General features: G+C 55.3%; 1 protein-coding gene across 1 annotated transcript; it reads right to left on the bottom strand.

Annotated features, from left to right (window-relative positions):
- Positions 1–53: 53 nt before the first annotated feature.
- TMEM132A (transmembrane protein 132A) lies at positions 54–15,964 on the bottom strand. Its single transcript, XM_049892122.1, has 11 exons — positions 15,427–15,964; positions 10,548–10,762; positions 10,144–10,362; positions 8,897–9,228; positions 6,577–6,726; positions 5,294–5,489; positions 5,054–5,197; positions 3,377–3,579; positions 2,133–2,412; positions 1,519–1,710; positions 54–1,091 (listed from the first exon to the last, which is right to left on the bottom strand). Exons 1-11 carry the CDS (start codon positions 15,524–15,526, stop codon positions 57–59), a joined length of 3,066 nt encoding a protein of 1,021 aa, XP_049748079.1. The 5' UTR covers positions 15,527–15,964; the 3' UTR covers positions 54–56.
- Positions 15,965–16,643: the final 679 nt, after the last annotated feature.

Genomic DNA, 16,643 nt, shown 5'->3' with positions numbered 1-16,643 from the left:
GGCTGCCTGCTACCCGGGCTGCTGGCCTGAAGACCACCAGGCAGGTGGGGACGAGGTCAGGAGCTGCCGCGAATCCTTTCCATATAACTGCGCAGCTCTTCCGGGTCCTTCAGCCCCATGTCCTCACACACCCAGCGGATGTCCTCCTCGCCCGCCACCAAGATGGACTGCACAGCAGGGGCCCCTGCGGGCTCCTCAGGCAGCTGGGCTGGGGGCGCTGGTGCAAACGTCACAAACTCAACGCGCTTCCGCCGCCCCCCAGCTTCCTTTCGGGCCAGGGTGCTGGAGGAGCCGGTGGTGCCCCCGGGGGGGCCGGGAGCCAGGGCTGGGGCCTCCTCTCCTCCCCCACTCTCGCAGGGGCAGCCCCCCTCCCCCTTGGCCGGGCCAGGGGACCGCCGGTCCAGCTGACGGCTCAGTTCCTCCTGGTCAGTGCCCAGCCAGACCCAGTTGTGGGGCTGGGGGGAGGCAGGGTCGGTGGCGCTATCAGGAGGCTCCTTGCGCTGGTAGCGCAGCACGAAGACCACACCATTGACCAGGAAGATGAGGATGGCCAGACAGAAGATGCCCAGCAGGGCGTACATGCCCAGCTCCAGGTCGGTGACCCGCTGAGGGGCAGGCACCATCTCCTCCTCGTCCTCCTCCCTGGCCTCGGCCTCCTCCTTCCCGGCCTCCTCCTCTACCGGCTCAAACTTGCCCCTCACACCCTCACGACCCCCCACACTGCCCACTGCCCACCTTCCACCACCCAGGCTGGCCTCTGTGGCTGGTGGGCTCCGGGCTGGGCTGGATGGGAGGGCAGGGGCTGGGGTGGGGGCAGGGGGTAGCCCCAGCCAGGCAGTGCCAGAGGCTAGGGGCACTCGGTGGCGGCCCCGGCGGCAGGGCTCAGCTGGGTGCAGAGCCACATGCAGGGGCAGCCCCTCAGCACCCGCCCCACTCACCACCACCCCGAGCTGGGCGCCCTGCTCCTCGGCTGGCAGGATGGCGCCAGGCTCCTCAGCCAAGATGGACAGTCCCAGGTCACTGCGGTTGTAGAGCTCAGCAGGGGCCAGGGTGTGGTCCGAGAAGGACAGCCACAGGGAGAGGGCCACTTCCTGTGGGGCACACGGACACAGGCAGAGACAAGCAAGGGCACGCACGCATGCACACAGAGACCACTCCCACAGAGACAGGCCACACGGAGAAGAAGAGACCAGAGAGAAAACAGAGACACAGGCAGGTGGACACAACACAGGGAGAGAGGGGACCGGCGTCAATCACCTTTCTGCCACTCAGCCCCGGGGTCTGGGTCATCGGGAGGGTCCTCAGTTAGAGCCATCTAATCAACCTCCCACTGCCACACTCCAGCCAGCCACTGCTTGATCACCTCCAGCCACGGAGAGCTCACTACCTCACAGGGAAGTAAGTCCTCATTCTGAAAACCCTAGGATGAGGGGTCGAAGTACCAGGGCTCCCATCCCCCTCTGCCATCAGCCCCCATCTGGAGACCATGACCTCATCCCCCTGGCTCCCAACTGTCACCTGCTTTGGAGCAGGGAGGGCTGACTGTGCCCAACATGTGGCTGTGACCTCCCCGGGGTGGGCAGTGCCCCGGCTCAGGGCCAGCGAGATGCCCATCACTGGCTGCACCCGCAGCTCCAGCACCGAGACCTTGTCATCCGTCACAGCCAGCGCCTGCTCCCCCAGGATGGAGTCAGAGAGTGGGGAACGCACCTGAGGGTGGGAGAGAGGTGGAGGTGGGGGCCTTGTGCATGAACAGCCTCTCCACTCTGTGAGACCCCAGACCCCCACCCCCCACGAAGGAATCTGATTGCTGCCTCCAGCATACTCACAGGCTGCTCTCCCCCATCCTTCACAACCTCAACTATGTGGGCTATCCAAACCTGGATCGCAGTCCCACACCTAGGGAACAGGTCCCTCCTTTCTCAAGACCCCCACGTGTCCTCGCCCAGCCTAAGGGACTTCCCCCAATCCCTGGGCTACCCCACTCTCATCCAATCCCCAATTCACTCTTCACACACCTAGGCTACACACCTCCCCAGGTACACCCTGAGCTCCTCCTACACGCTTCACACTTGCCCATACATTCTAGGGACCACCTACATCCTTCTCAGAGGAGCTCCGCGCCCGCTCACCTCGATGGAGGTGACGCCGGGCTCCCGGCCCACCAGGACGCGGCCGCCCTCCAACGAGGCTATGCGCGGGTCCTGCACGCGGGCGTGCGGCGCCACAAGGTGGGACACGTCCAGCAGCCAGTCAGGCCCGAGTAAGTGGGTGAGGCGGCGGCCGCCGTCCAGCGGGTGGGCCGCGAAGGGGACGAGAAAGCGCACGCCGGCGTGCTGGTACTGCAAGCGGCAGCCGCGGGCTCGCCGCTCCGCTTCCTCCGCCCCAGCTGCAGCCTCGGGCTCCGCGGCCCTGCGGGCGGGCGGGGGTCAACGCCGGCCCGGCTCCCCTCCCCAGCCAGCCGAGGGCCCCGCTCCCTCCCCCCGACTAGCCAAGAACCCCACCCTCAGGAGACCCTTGGCTCCCAACCTGCGCACGCCCCAGCCTATCAAGAGGCTCTGGGCTCCGGGTTATCAAAATTCACTGACTAGTGCACCTGTCGGGGCCAGGCTCTTCCACCTGGAGGCGCTGACGCCCCAGCCCCGTTCCTGATTGGTGCCTGGGCTTGTCTATCAAGCCGCTCTCACCCTCCTCTAACCCCTAAGTGGACCACTGTCATTGAGTAGGCGGCCAAAGGGCTTAGACTTAAAAGACCTGTTCCCCGCCCCCCCCCCCCCGCCCCCCGACTCCAGGGTTCGGGTGGGAGAGCCTCAGGGTTTATTCAATATTTACTGATCGAGGTACCAGCTTCGACTTTGAGGTTACAGCAGTGAAAAGAATAACTGAAACCAAACTCGATTGCTGTCCAGTCAATTCCAGCTCATGGTGACCCCATGTATTACAGAATAGAACTGCTCCATAGGGTTTTCTTGGCTGTAATCTCTATGGAAGCAGATTGCCAGGGCTTTCTTCTGCTCTACCACTGGGTGGGTTGCAACCGCCAACTTCAGGTTAGTAGTCAGGCGCAAACTGGGACCGGTGAACAGAATAGAAAACAGAAAACCCCCAAAGCCCTGCCTTCCTGGAGTTTACATTCTCGGTGAGAAGAGAAGGGTAGGCAGACAACCAACAGAATTACTACAGAGAGAAACAAGGCAGGGAAGGGGGCCAGGGAGTTTGGAGGTTGGCAGTGTCAAATAACGTGGTCAGGGGCTGGGTGGTGAGGGGCAGGAACAGGCAGGGAGGAGCTGCAAGCAACTGGGTAATGTTTCTGGCCCCACCTGGGGCTCATGGCTGTGTGCCCATGGCCTGCCAGCCTTCCCAGGCCTCTGCTCACCCCTCCATTGGGCCAGGGACCCTCCAACCGCGGACCTGCTCCAGGGTGGTGTCGGTCAGCTCAATGCGCAGGGGCAGCAGCGGGGCCCACACGGTCAGCAGCAGTGAGGCCCGCAACCGCCGCCACCAGAAGTCTACCCGGACCCCTCGAGCACCCCGGCTCTCCTTGCCGGCCACAAACACAGCATCACAGGTCTCGGACACCTGTGGGAAGGCAGAGGGTGGGGGAGGAGGGGCAGGCTGAGCCATGGAACAAGAGGGGCCAGAGAGGGCAGCTCTGACACCAAGGCCTAAGACATGGTACAGCTGAAATCCAGTTCTGTATTTTGCTGTAATGTATGTCATGGTGGTTTGTTGGTTAAACCACTGTCCTTAAAGAACTCGCTGTTTCTCCAAGGCCCACAGCCCCTGGAAGAACTGGGCCATTCTGTGAGTTCGCCTGGGGTTCACGTGGGGAAACATGCAGCAGTCTTCCTCCCCGTAGAGGAGGGGTTTGAACTCACAAATTTGGCTCTTCGTTAGTGCTGGCCTCTGACTGTGTTGCTGGAGCCAAGGGGCAACCAGCCATAGGCAGGTGGACAGAGGCTGAGGGACCTAGCCATCCAAGGGCCCTCATGTGGGAACCAGGTAGGAGCCACATACCTGTGGGCAAAGCACCGCCACGGGGGAGAAAGACACCTTCTCCACTCAGGTGGCCAGGATTCGTGTAAATGCAGATCCCCGGCTTTCCCTTCAGAACTTCAAAATGTGGAAAGTTGTCCTGACCCTTTGAACCTCACCCATAAACCCACTGCTGTTGAGTCGATTCCAACTCATAGTGACCCTATAGGACAAAGTAGAACTGCCCCATAGTTTCCAAGGAGCGCCTGGTGGATTCGAACTGCCGGCCTTTTGGTTAGCAGCTGTAGCTCTTAACCACAATGCCACCAGGGTTTCCACTGGACCTCGCAGGTCATTGCAAAGTTCTAAAAATAATAACTTTATAATTATTATATTATTATCCTAATAGTATCTACCACTGTTTCTGCTGGATACTGTCCTAGGAGATTTTAATTCTTACAACAACCATAAGACATATTCCCATTTTATAGTGTAGGAAACCAAGGCTCAGGGAAGTTAAGAGACCTGCCCAAGATCACACAGCTAGTAGATAACAAAGATGGGTTTCAAACTAAAACCTTCTGATCCTAAAGGACATGCTCTTAACTCTCCTGCGTCAGCTCACTTGCAAATTCAATTTGTTGTTGTTGTTGGGTGCTGTCAAGTCAATTGTGACTCAGTGACCCTATGTATGCAGAGTAGAACTGCTCCATAGGGTTTTCAAGGCTGCGACCTTTTGGAAGCAGATCGCCAGGCCTGTCTTCCAAGGCACCACTGTGGGTTCAGACCACCAACATTTTGGCTAGTAGTTGAGCACTTAACCATTTGCACCATCCAGGGACCACGCCAATGCAACAATAAACATGAAAGTGCCCTAGCTGGTGGCTCTTAGGGTTACCTGGCTGCCACCGGACTCTGGTGGGAACAAAAGAAGGTGAACTGGGGTTACCCTATGAGGTTTCTGATCTCAAGGAGAAGGAGTTCTCACAGGGACCCAAGTGGGGAAGGAGGCAAGCTGGGGTGTGTCACCATGTGTGCACAAATGCATACTTATGTGGGGTTGGCATGTGCCACTCACCTGCAGGACCTGTGTGTTGGCCGACTCACAGCCAACATGCTCTGTCACCTCCACGAGGGCCCCCCCACTGTCCACAGTGACAAGGCGCACAGGGACTCGCCGGGGTACTCCAGTCAGCGGTGCCGTATTCACCAGCTCCTCTGCCTGGGAGTACAGGAGAAGCTCAGTCCCAAGCCCCTCAGCTTGTGGGGCCCCGATACTTGGCCCCCACCCGGCCAGGCAGAGGTAGGGTCTCCTTACCTTAGCCAGTGGGATGAGGGCTCTTACGTCCCGCTCCGACACCAGGATCTCCCACACCATTTTGTCCTTCTCTGCCTCAGGGGCCTGGCCGGGGTACTCCAGCTGCCAAGTGACGGGGCGAGTGACTGCCACGCCCCCACCGGTGCCATTCTCCACCGCAAAGTCCACCCACAGGAACTCAGACAGTTGAAGGGGGCTGCAGGCAGAGGAGAGAGGAACTGAGTGCTTGCGAGCTGCCAGGCACTGTCCTCAGCACTCCATGTATTCATCAGTTAAGCACTAGGAGATTATCACTTTACAGATGAGGAAGCCAAGGTACAGGGGTTATGTCCCTCATCCAAGGTCCCACAGCAACTAAGTGGTTGGGCTGGGATCCAAGCCCAAGCATCCCAGTTCTAGAGCCCAGGCTCTTATCCATTCTTGAGCTCTACAAGATCCACGCAGCATTTAACCACCTCTCAGAACGCTTGCTGGCTTCACTCAGCCCCCTCCACTCAGACAGCTACTTTCCAGGGCCATTAGGATGGTGTAAAGCACCTGATGTCAATTTCCAACAAGCAGGAGGATTCGATTCCAAGTCCCAGCACTGGACACTCAACTCTCTGAATAGTAACTCTCATTGCTTCCTTTGATCAAATATCTACTGCGTGCCAGGACTGGTCCTGGGTGTTTGATATACAGTATCTCATTTATTTTCACAAACCCTGAGTGATATGTTATTATCCCCATTTTACAAGTGAGGAAAACGAGGCTGAGGTGGGGGAAAGGGATGAAGTAGGAGGTTTACTGGCTTGCTCAAGGTTATTCATCTGAAAACTGTTAGGACCAAGATTCGAGCAGGGGCTACAAAGCTCATGGCCTTGACCCAGGCTCAGGGCATAAATAAGAAGAGTTCATGAATGTTAAGGTCTGCAAGGAAAGCTGGCCTTCTTTTTTGAATTATAAAGTCTCAGAAAAAGAGGACCACGTGCTGGGAGGTGGGGGCAGGTTAATGGCAGTGAGGGCTCAGCAGGGTGGCCAGGATATAATGGCATCACCGGGAATAGGAATCACAGACCCTAACAGTGCCTGGCATGTGGTTGGGGCTGGATAAATGTGGCTGAATGAATGAATGATATACCAGCTCTGTATAGCTTCCTTGAAAAAGTCTATTCTTGCCCCTGCTCACATGGGGAGATGGAGGCATCATGGCGGCCCCCTTCCCTTGGGCCCGGTAAACCTGCCCTCTAGCACTCCAGGACCTGGCCTCCCTCCTCCACCCCCTGGGATGGGGAGCTGCCCACCTGGAGTCTGGCCCTGAGGACCCAGCACGGTGGCAGGTGATGAGGGTGGTGTGGTGCTTTGAACTTTTGAAGCGGTCCAGCTTGGCAGTCCAGATGGTGGGCTGGACTGGGCGGGCGGCCATCACATGCAGCCCCTTCTTCACCTTGATCCTGGGGGACAGGACATAGGTCCAGTGTGTCAAGGTGGGTACCAAGCTATGGATTGGATCTGAAGGGGAAGATAAGGGACAGGGGCCAAAGACTCCAGCCTCCTGGGTTCCTGTCTGAATCTCCTCCTCGCCATCCTCCAACCTGCTCTCAGAAGGAGTTCACCTCAACCCAGGTCATGCCAAAGACTCTCCCACTCAAAGACCACTTATGATTCTCCACTGCCCACTGGTCAAGTCTTAGCCTGGCATTCGAGGCCCTCCAGGGCCTGCTCCAGCCTTATCTTTGGCTGTGACATCTCTCCCACACTTTTGGCATTGACCACATCAGAAGTTCTTCTCCCATGCACAAAGGCCACCCATGCCTCCAGGCGGTTGCTCAGCCCATGCCTTCCACCTGGTCTGCCCTTCCTTTCTGTATTGGTTCATTTTCAATCCTCCAATAACTCCAATGCCATTTCCTTTAGAAAGCTTGGCCTAACTTTCTGTGGCAGGGTGAATTTCCTCCATCCCAACCCCCACAGCCCTTTGGCCCTTCCTCAGAGCACATAGACCCATGTGCCTTCTAACCCCATTCATGCCCACTGGGACCCCTTCCCCACCCTGGGAGCTCCTTGGTGCTGGATGGGGCCTGAGCCTGCTCCTCTTGGTATCTCCAGAGTGGAGACACAGGGCTTGGCATATCGCAAGCATCCAGCAAAGATCTGGTTAGTGAGCGTGTAAGGGAGTGAGAGATGGGGAGGTATTCGAGGCACCCATGAGACACACAGGGATGGGACACTCACTAACCCAAGTACAGGAGAGGCAAGTCATACTCCGCCAATCCTGGCTAATGAGTTGGGTGGGGAGGCTACTGTGGGGGAAGGGATACAAAGAGGAGGCCCTTCCTGTGGGGAGGAACGGGTGTGTCCACAGACCAGGGAGCTGGGGCAAGAGTGGCAAGCAGAGGGGAATATGCACCTGAATGTGACTGGGACAAATACCCCTCTCTGGGGCATTAGAGCACTAGGCCCCCGACCACCACCACACATACCAGGCACTCCTCTTTCCGGTTTCTAAGCCCTCCCCTTTCTCCCCTTCCTAAAGCCTTGGAGCTGCTCTGGTGGCATAGTGGTTAAGAGCTGAGCTCTTAACCAAAAGGTCGGCAGGTCAAATCCACCAGCCACTCCTTGGAAACCCTATGGGGCAGTTCTACTCTGTCCTTTAAGGTTGCTATGAGTTGGAATTGACTCAATGCCCATGGGTTTTTTTTTAGAGCCTTGCAGCTGCCCTGTGAAGTGGGCAATGTTACCCACATTGGACAAAGGTGTCTCAGAGAGGGGTCTTCGAAGCTTGCAAGCAGCCACCTAAGATATAACAATTGGTCTCTATTCACCTGCACCAGCAGAGGAAGGAGATACAGGAATCAGGGAAGGAACTGGACTGCAGGTCTAACTGCCTCATGAAGACCATGAGACCAGAAGAACTGGATGGTACCTGGCTACCATTACTGAACACCTTGATCAAGGGATCGAATTCTTATAGAATCCAGACGTACTAGAACTATTGAGACTGGAGGAACCTCCAAATCTATCACTCTGAGAAAACCTTCAAACCATGAACCAAAATTATCCCTTGAAGCCATCTTTAAACGTGTATAGTGAAATTAGTAAAGAATGTTCACCATGAGCGTTGCACTCTTTTGATCTCACAAAGAATTATCTCCATGAGATCAAATTGTCAACAGTAACTCTGAAGCAGAGATAAGAAGGGTAGGGGGTAGAGAGTCTAAGACAACAAGGGTGGAGACAGTGAGAATGGTGACACAATGTGAAGAATGTAACCAATGTTACTGAATTGTAGATGTAGAAATTGATGAATGGGTGTATTTTCTGGTGTATGTATAATTTCACACACACACACACACACACACACAAAAAAAAAAAAGAATTGTCTCAGAAAGGCACCAGGGACAGGGGTGCCTCCCTACCTCTAACCTTAAGTTCAGGGCTATGCCCATCACTGGTCGTGCCTGCTGCCACGGCAAGCACAGCTCTTTATCTCGAGGGGTTTTGGTAGACAGGGGTTTTACAGAAGTTTAGGGTTTCAGCAAAGACCCCAAGAGGAGCAGGGACCAGACCAGTCTTCCTTAGAGACTCCTGCCCCACACCCCCATGCCCAGGCCCGGTGCTCACCGCAGGGTCAGGAGGCCAGCTGTGAAATTGTGCCGAAGAAGCAGGGTGGCACTGAAGACCTGGCCGGGCCGTACGGGCACGTTGGGCACCCGCAGAGTCACGGCCTCGTCCAGGGGCACCTCTTGGTACTGTGGGGGGTCTGCCGGCCGCAGCTCCACGCCACCAACTGGAAGTGCCTGCTTCCCAGGGTCCTCCTCCCCACCAGGGCCACAGCCTCCAGGGCCCTCGGCTGCAGGCTCCAGTGTATAGGCCAGCTCCGCCCGTGTGGTGAACGCCTGAGAGAACCAGTGTGAAGGGAACTCCAGCTCCACCACGCAGGCCCCCAGGGACGGCTGTAGAGACACGATGGTCCTGGTTGGCATGGGAGACTGGGGTCGGGTGGGAGTGGATGCCCAGTGCCTGTCAGGGAACCAGAGCTGGAGGGGCCCATGAATGACAGAGCCAGGGTGGGCCAGCGATGTGTCCCAGGTGACAATACATGACTCATGTAGTAAGGTGGAACATGTCTGCAGGATGTTATTCCACCTTGGGGAATGGTTTCATTCCAAAGTGAGCCAATCCCAACGACTCACCCTTATGCCCTAGGACTGCCCTGGCAACAACTTGGGCTTCTTCTCAGTATCCTAAGCCCATTGCCGTTGAGTCCATTCCCACTCATGGCGATGCCATGTGTGCAGAGCAGAACTGCTCCAAAGGGTTTTCAAGACTAGAACCTTTCAGAAGCACATTGCCAGGTCTTTCCTCTGAGGCATCTCTGGGTGGGTCCAAACCGCCAATTTTTGGTTAGTAGTCTAGTGCTTGACCGTTTGCGTCACCTAGGGCCTCCCTCAGATTCTCAAAGCCCACAAAATACCTCTCTCCAATGGATTCCTGTGCCAGACTCCAATAGCAGAGACAGCCATTATAAAAGTAGCAGCAACAATAATGCACACAATTTGCTGAGTATTCCTCTGTGCCAGGCATTGTGCTAAAGGCTATTCTTGCATCCTCTCACTTATTCTTTACTCCAACTTCGTATGAGATAGAAGTTCTTACCACTCTACAGATGAGAAAACTGAGGCTCGGAGAGATTAAGTTATTTGTCCAAAGTCAGATACAATGGACTGAACCCCCTAGGGGCCCTAAATGACCCTTTCATGGGCCCCTGTGAAATCTCTCAGAACAGAAACTTCCCATGAGGGCCGAGTTCTTTTCTTCACACCCTGGGCCCACTCTCAAGGCCAGCCTACGTGGGCCCACCCACTCACCTGGAAGCGGCAGGCTCTGTGAGCATTGCCCACAGGGTGTTTGGCATGGAGCCGAGCACAGGGCAGGCTGCTGGGCCCCGGCGGCCAATCCTGCCCTTTGAGATGGAAGAGGACACGGGCATGGGGCTCCGCTGGAGTCACGGCTGCTTCCACCGACACGGCTCGCACATCCCATGGGACTGGCTGCTGGTGGGGCTCAGTGACCTGGGGAGGGACCACCTGGAGGGAGAATAAGAAAGCAGGACCTGGGAAGGTGGAAGCCAGGAGAGAGCCTTTGTGGGCCTCAGTTTCCCCATCTGGGAAATGGGAAGCCCAACGGGTGCTGGGGAACATCCCTGAGCCACACACAGCAGACCTCAGGCTCTGAGTCCATTAGCCTGGGAGTGCCTGTACCCCCTCCTTACCTGCTGAGTGGTGAAGGGTGGGTAGGAGGCCCGGAGAAGCGGCTGGGCCCTAGGCCACGGCTGCAGGAGCAGAAAGGTCTCAGATCGGGAGCCCAGGGTGGAGTTGGCCGGTGGGTAGTGGCCCACCTGCTGCACGCGGAAGTGCTCAGGGGCATCCAGGAGCTCCAGGGCTGCCGGCAGGTAGACGGGGTCCAGGGGGTCCTGGTCACAGCCCACTGAAGAGGGAGAAGGGGTGGGGATGGTGACAGCTCCTGGGCAGCCAGGGGCTGAATCGGGCTCCAACCTGAGGCCCAGAGGCGGTGGGCAGCAGAGGCAGAAAGGTAAATGTTCCATGCCCTCGGGTCCAGGGGCAATCTCCCATTTCACAGATGAGGACACTGACTGAAAGAACCCCACACACGTAGCATGTAACAGAGGCAGAATTTGAATCTGAGTCCAGGACTTGTTCCACAGTACCTGGATGACAGTTTCTAACGCATTCCTTCCTCCTGCCAGCAAAACTTTCTCCATGCCCTTCATCCTCTATTCCTGCTCCCTGCCTACTTGCCTCTGATACCAATATGGCATTTGTGGGGTATGACTCTCCCCAAGTGGGGCCCAGCAGATAAACAACTGTGAAGAGATGAGTTTTGTAGAAATGAAGACTCTCCCTCTGACCCTGGGTCCTTGGTCAGACTTGGCTGGGCAGCCCAGTCATTGCCATGGCAACCCCAGACCACCTTTCTAAGCTTGCTCCTTTCTGCCCTCTCCCAACTGGGTCTCGGAGTACTAGAGTGGTATGAGGGGATGCTGAAAAGGATTATGAAGCCATGTGAGTCCCCAGAGATGGGGTGAGGACCATGAACCTGGAGAGACAGTCAAAATATTCAACAACCTGGAGGCCAAAGGACCACTAAGGCCATATTTGATTTATGCCAACTGACTACGGTTGTTGTTGGGTACTGTCGAGTTGATTCTGACTCATAGTTACACCATGTAACAGAGTAGAACGTCCTTGGCCGTGATTTTTATGGAAGCAGATTGCCAGGCTTTTCTCCTATAGACCCACTAGGTGTGTTTGAACCACCAACCTTTTGGTTAGGAGCCAAGTGCTTAACCATTGCACCACCAGGGCTCTTTAATTGATTAATAGTTAGTCCTAATAATAATAATTAACATTTTTTGAACACTTAACTATATGCATGGCATTATTTTACACATTTTACTTATACTAACTCTTTTCATTTTAGTAACAACACTATGGACTTTTGTTGTTGTTAGGTACCACTGAGTTGCTTCTGACTCACAGCAACCCTACGCACAACGGAGTGAAACACCGTCTGGTCCTGCACCATCCTCACAATCGTTGTCATGTTTGAGCCCATTGTTGCAGCCGCTGTATCAGTCCATCTCCTTGAGGGTCTTCCTCTTTTTCACTGACCCTCTACTTTACCAAGCATGATGTCCTTCTCCAGGGACTGGTCCCACCTGATAACATGTCCAAACTAGGTGAGACAAAATCTCACTATCCTTGCCTCTAAGAAGCATTCTGGCTGCACTTCTTCCAAGACAGATGTGTTCATTCTTCTGGTAGTCCACGATATATTCAGTATTCTTTGCCAATTTGTAATTCAAAGGCATCAATTCTTCAGGCTTCCTTATTCATTGTCCAGCTTTTGAATGCATATGAGGTGATTAAAAACACTGTGGCTCAGACCAGGTGCACCTTAGGCCTCAAAGTGACATCTTTGCTTTTTAGCACTTTAAAGAGGTCTTTGGCAGATTTGCTTAATGCAATACATCGTTTGATTTCTTGACTGCTGCTTCCACGGGTGTTGACTGTGAATCCAAGTAGAATGAAATCCTTGACAACTTCAATCTTTTCTCCATTTATTATGATGTTGCTTATTGGTCTAGCCGTGAGAATTTTTTTTCTTTACGTTGAGGTGAAATCCATACTGAAAGCTGTAGTCTTTGATCTTTCTCAGTAAGTGCTTCAGGTCCTCTTCGCTTTCAACAAGCAAGGTTGTATCATCTGCATATCCCAGGTTGTTAGTGAGTCCTCATCCAATCTTGATGTCATGTTCTTCTTCATATAGTCCAGCTTCTTGGATTATTAGCTCAGCACACAGATTGAATCGGTATGGTATAAGGATACAACCCAAACGCACACCCTTCTCAATCTCAAACCACACAGTACCCTCTTGTTCTGTTCAAACAACTGCCTCTTGGTTTATGTACAGGTTCCTCATGAGCACAATTGAGTATTTTGGAATTCCCAGTCTTCACAATGTTATCCATAATCTGTTGTGAACCACGCAGTTGAATGCCTTTGTATCTTCAATAAAACACAGGTAAACATCTTTCTGGTATTCTCTGCTTTCAGCCAAGACCCACCTGACATCAGCAATGACATCCCTTGTTCTATGTCCCCTTCTGAGTCTGGCTTCAATTTCTGGCAGTTCCTCGTCGATATACTGCTGCAACCATTTTTTAATTATCTTCATAAAAATTTTACTTGCACGTGATATTCAAGATCAATACTGAAGCCCATCACTGTCAGTGAGAGGTAACATCTATATACACCTACAAGGAAGACCACCTAATACAAACAACTCTTATTTAAATTTACGCACTAACCACTAATGCTAATGGTGAAGAAACCGAAGATTTTTACCAACTTCTCCTGTCTGAAATAGATCAAACACGCAATCAAGATGCATTGATGATTACTGGTGATTGGAATGGGAAAGTTAGAATCAAAGCAGAAGGATCAGTAGTCGGAAAATATAGGCTTAGTAATAGAAACAATGCCGGAGGTTGGACGACAGAATTTTGCAAGACTAAGGAGCTATTCTTTGGAAATACCTTTTTCAGCGACATAAGTGGCAACTATACATGTGGACCTCACCAGATGGAACACATAGGAACTAAATCAACTACATCTGTGGAAAGAGACTATGGAGAAGCTCAATATCATCAGTCAGAAGAAGGCCAGGGGTTGACTGTGAATCAGACTATCAATTGCTCTTATGCAAGTTCAAGGTGAAGCTGAAGAAAATTAAAAGAAGTCCACGAGAGGCAAAGTAGGTCCTTGAGTATATCCCACCTGAATTTAGAGACTATCTCAAGAATCAATTTGACACATCAAACACTAATGACTGAAGACCAGATGAGTTGTGGCATGACATCGAGGACATCATACATGAAGAAATCAAGAGGTTATTAAAAACACAGGAAAGAAAGAAAAGGCCAAAATGGAAACTTATTCTTGAAGGTAGAGTAGCTAAAGTGGAAAGGAACTCTACAGGCTAGGTTCTACTACAACGAACCCCATTTTATGGATATGAGGTTGAAAGGTTAAGATACTTGCCTGAGGCTCCACAGCTGGAGCTTGGTGGAGATGGGGGGCAGAGCCCAGGCATTAACCACTAGTCTACCCTGCCTCTACACTGGCTGCCTCTCTCCTACCTACACTGTTGGAATAGTGAACTTGCAGGTTTCACTCCCCTGTGGCAGCCTCCCTCCTCAAGGGGCTCCCTTCAGGACCAATGAAAGTTGCCTTCTCCTCAAGGAAGCCCTCCTTGATTGCTCACCCTCCCATGAGCTCCCTCAGTTCTTCTCCCTCACCCCCCACCCCTCGTGCTTCCTCTGAGTTAGTCATCTTCCTGTCTGTCATCTAGGCCTTGTCTTACTCAGTCCAGAATACCTCTAACAAGCAGCCCTCCCTGGAGAGGACATCCTGGGAATCTGTAGACCTGGGTTTAAGTCCTTGCTCTGCCTCAGGGAGCTTGGAGCCTCCATTTCCTCACCTACAGGAGTACTTAGTGACACCAGGGATGGGGCAGGCCTTTGTAAACTGTGGAGTTCTTTCAGGGAGGTGGGGGGAAGGCATAATGACTGCTGCATAATGCATGTGATGAGTCTCTCTGGTTATTAGGGCTCCGGCCTGGTCCCTCAGGGAGGGAAGCAGGTGGCTGAAAGTAGCCCCGGAGCCCACTTCCTATCAGCCATCCCACTCTGGGCCTGGAGGTGGGAGGGGGACTGGATGGCCTCGCCCTCCACCAGCAGCCCTCCCAGCATGGAAGCATGTGTCTGAGATTCCCCACCAGTCCCAAGTGTAACAGGTGAGTGACTGCCCCTCCCTGGGGTTGGCCTCTGGCCTCGGGTCCTCCTCCTACTCCATTACCCGGTAATTACAAGGTGCTCTGTAGCCTGACTGCCATCACCCAGGGCTCAATTCTGGGGAGGTTTGGGGGGTGCCTCACTATCCCCCACTCCTTTCCTGTAACCCTATCCACTCTGCAGCCACAGCCCACCTCCCCAGCCCACGCCAAGAGGCATCCGACCCCCATCCCTGGCACAGCGCAGCTGCTGACCCTTCTTAGGGCTGAGGATTCCAAGGGCTCAGAGGCACAAGGTCGGAGCGCTCCTTGGGGCAAAGGAAGGGGCTGGGGGCAGCTTATCTCGCAGGTCTCAGGCAAAGGGGCTGCTCCTCTTCCCTGGGGGGTGGGTATGATGAGGGGGGTGGCTAGGAGCAACTGAGTGCAGCTCTATGAAAGGCAGATGAGGGAGAGAAGGGGACGCTGGTGCGCCGGGACAGTGGCAGCTCGACCAGAGGTAGCCAGGTTAGATGCCAGGCTGGAGAGGAAGCTCCTGGAAGGAAAGGGGGCATGGGAGCGCCCCAGCCAGGCTGGTCCTGGGTCAGGAAGAAGTTGCCGGATTGTACAAGGTGAGGGAAGCAATAGGGGCGCGCGGCTGGGCACAGCATCCCGGGAACCTGACCTCTCCAGCCCTCAGGGCGCCCTGGTGCGCCCCGGCTCTGGGGTTAGTCTGAGCACCGGCAGGATCCCGGCTGGCTCGCATCCCTCCCGCCCGGCCCCGCCACCCCCTCGCTGACCTCTCACGACGTCCAGGGCGAGGGCCACCAGGAGGCTGAGCCAGGGGCCGCAGGGCCCCCCGGGGGCCGCTGCCGCGCGCCCCGCCACCTGGGCGCACATCCTGCGACAGAAGGCGGGGGACTAGGCGGGCGGCTCAGGCGGCCGCGGTTCGGCCCGGCATCTCCCGCGCCTGCTCCGCGCCTCCCGGCCCGGCCGCCCGCCCCGCGGCAGCAGTTCCCAGACAATGGAGCGGGCGCGAGGGTGGGAGGGAGGCCAGCAGCACATGGGCTGCCCCTCCGCCGGCCCGCCGGGTCCTAGTGCCCTGCGGATCCGAAGCCCAGCGCTCCCCCGCGCCTGAGGTCAGAAAGGAGGCCGCTTCCCTCTGGACTAACTGACCTAACCGGGGACTGGCCCGCCTCTGCCAGGAGGGACACGGGGTATTGGGCTCCCTTTAGAAAGCTCCTGGCCAAGCAGAGAAAAGCCACTTCCGCTTCCACATCCCCCACCCCCCAAGCAGCGTACCTGTAAAGGCATCTGACACCTGAATCAGACCCAAATTCAGATTCCAGGGAAGGAGGCCTGCAGGGGCAGGAAGGGCCAAATGGGGCCAGTTGACAACCACCTGGGCCTGCCCTGACAGAGCCATGGACCACCCTGTACGGGAAAGGCTCCAGGTGCAGGCAGCTCCTCTCACTCTCGGTCCCACCCCAGGGAGAGGCCTGTGGGCCTGGGAAAGGTGAGGGCTGGTCTCTCTCCTCAAGGCAGGCCTGGCTCAGGGGTCACTGCCTGGGAGAGGTCCAGGGCAGGGGAGCTAGCTGCACATTAATCCCCTGGACAGCTTTAAAAAACCGTGCCTTTCCACAGAACAACTGATCCACCCTGTGGACCTGCTTGAGAACCATGGTGCAGGGGCTTTGAGACCTAGAGGGCACCGATGGGGAGGCACGGATGCTGGTGAGCCCCGGACAGATTTTATTTAAGACCAAATCCCAACCTGGGTCTGAGAGGAGCCCGGGGTGGGGGGCAGGGAGGGGCAGGGAGGGCAGGCTGGTCTCCCTGTGGCTGCTGGCTAGCTCCCCTCTGCTCTTCCTCCCTCCCCCACCCCCCCACTATTCCAACAGTGCTGGCTGGTCCCTGGAAGGTCTGTGATGAGGGACATCTTCCTCACTCCTCCAGGAGGGGAGGGTACCTGGTGCCAGCCTGCCTTTCCTGCTCCCTCCCTGCCACCCCCGGGCTG

The sequence above is a fragment of the Elephas maximus genome, chromosome 7 (assembly GCF_024166365.1).
Source record: "Elephas maximus indicus isolate mEleMax1 chromosome 7, mEleMax1 primary haplotype, whole genome shotgun sequence".
NCBI lineage: Eukaryota > Metazoa > Chordata > Mammalia > Proboscidea > Elephantidae > Elephas > Elephas maximus.
Note: the sequence above shows the minus strand (reverse complement) of the source record. Positions and strands in the feature narration are given on the sequence as shown.

What these genes read in the sequence shown, in the direction of transcription:
- TMEM132A (XM_049892122.1), bottom strand. Translation starts at nt 15,526, where the DNA reads ATGTGCGCCCAGGTGGCGGGGCGCGCGGCAGCGGCCCCCGGGGGGCCC. An exon ending in CCCTCATCCCACTGGCTAAG is followed by an intron (nt 5,198 to 5,293) that starts GTAAGGAGACCC and finishes CTGTACTCCCAG; the next exon opens with GCAGAGGAGCTGGTGAATAC. An exon ending in CCCTCCCTGCTCCAAAGCAG is followed by an intron (nt 1,092 to 1,518) that starts GTGACAGTTGGG and finishes TGTGCCCCACAG; the next exon opens with GAAGTGGCCCTCTCCCTGTG.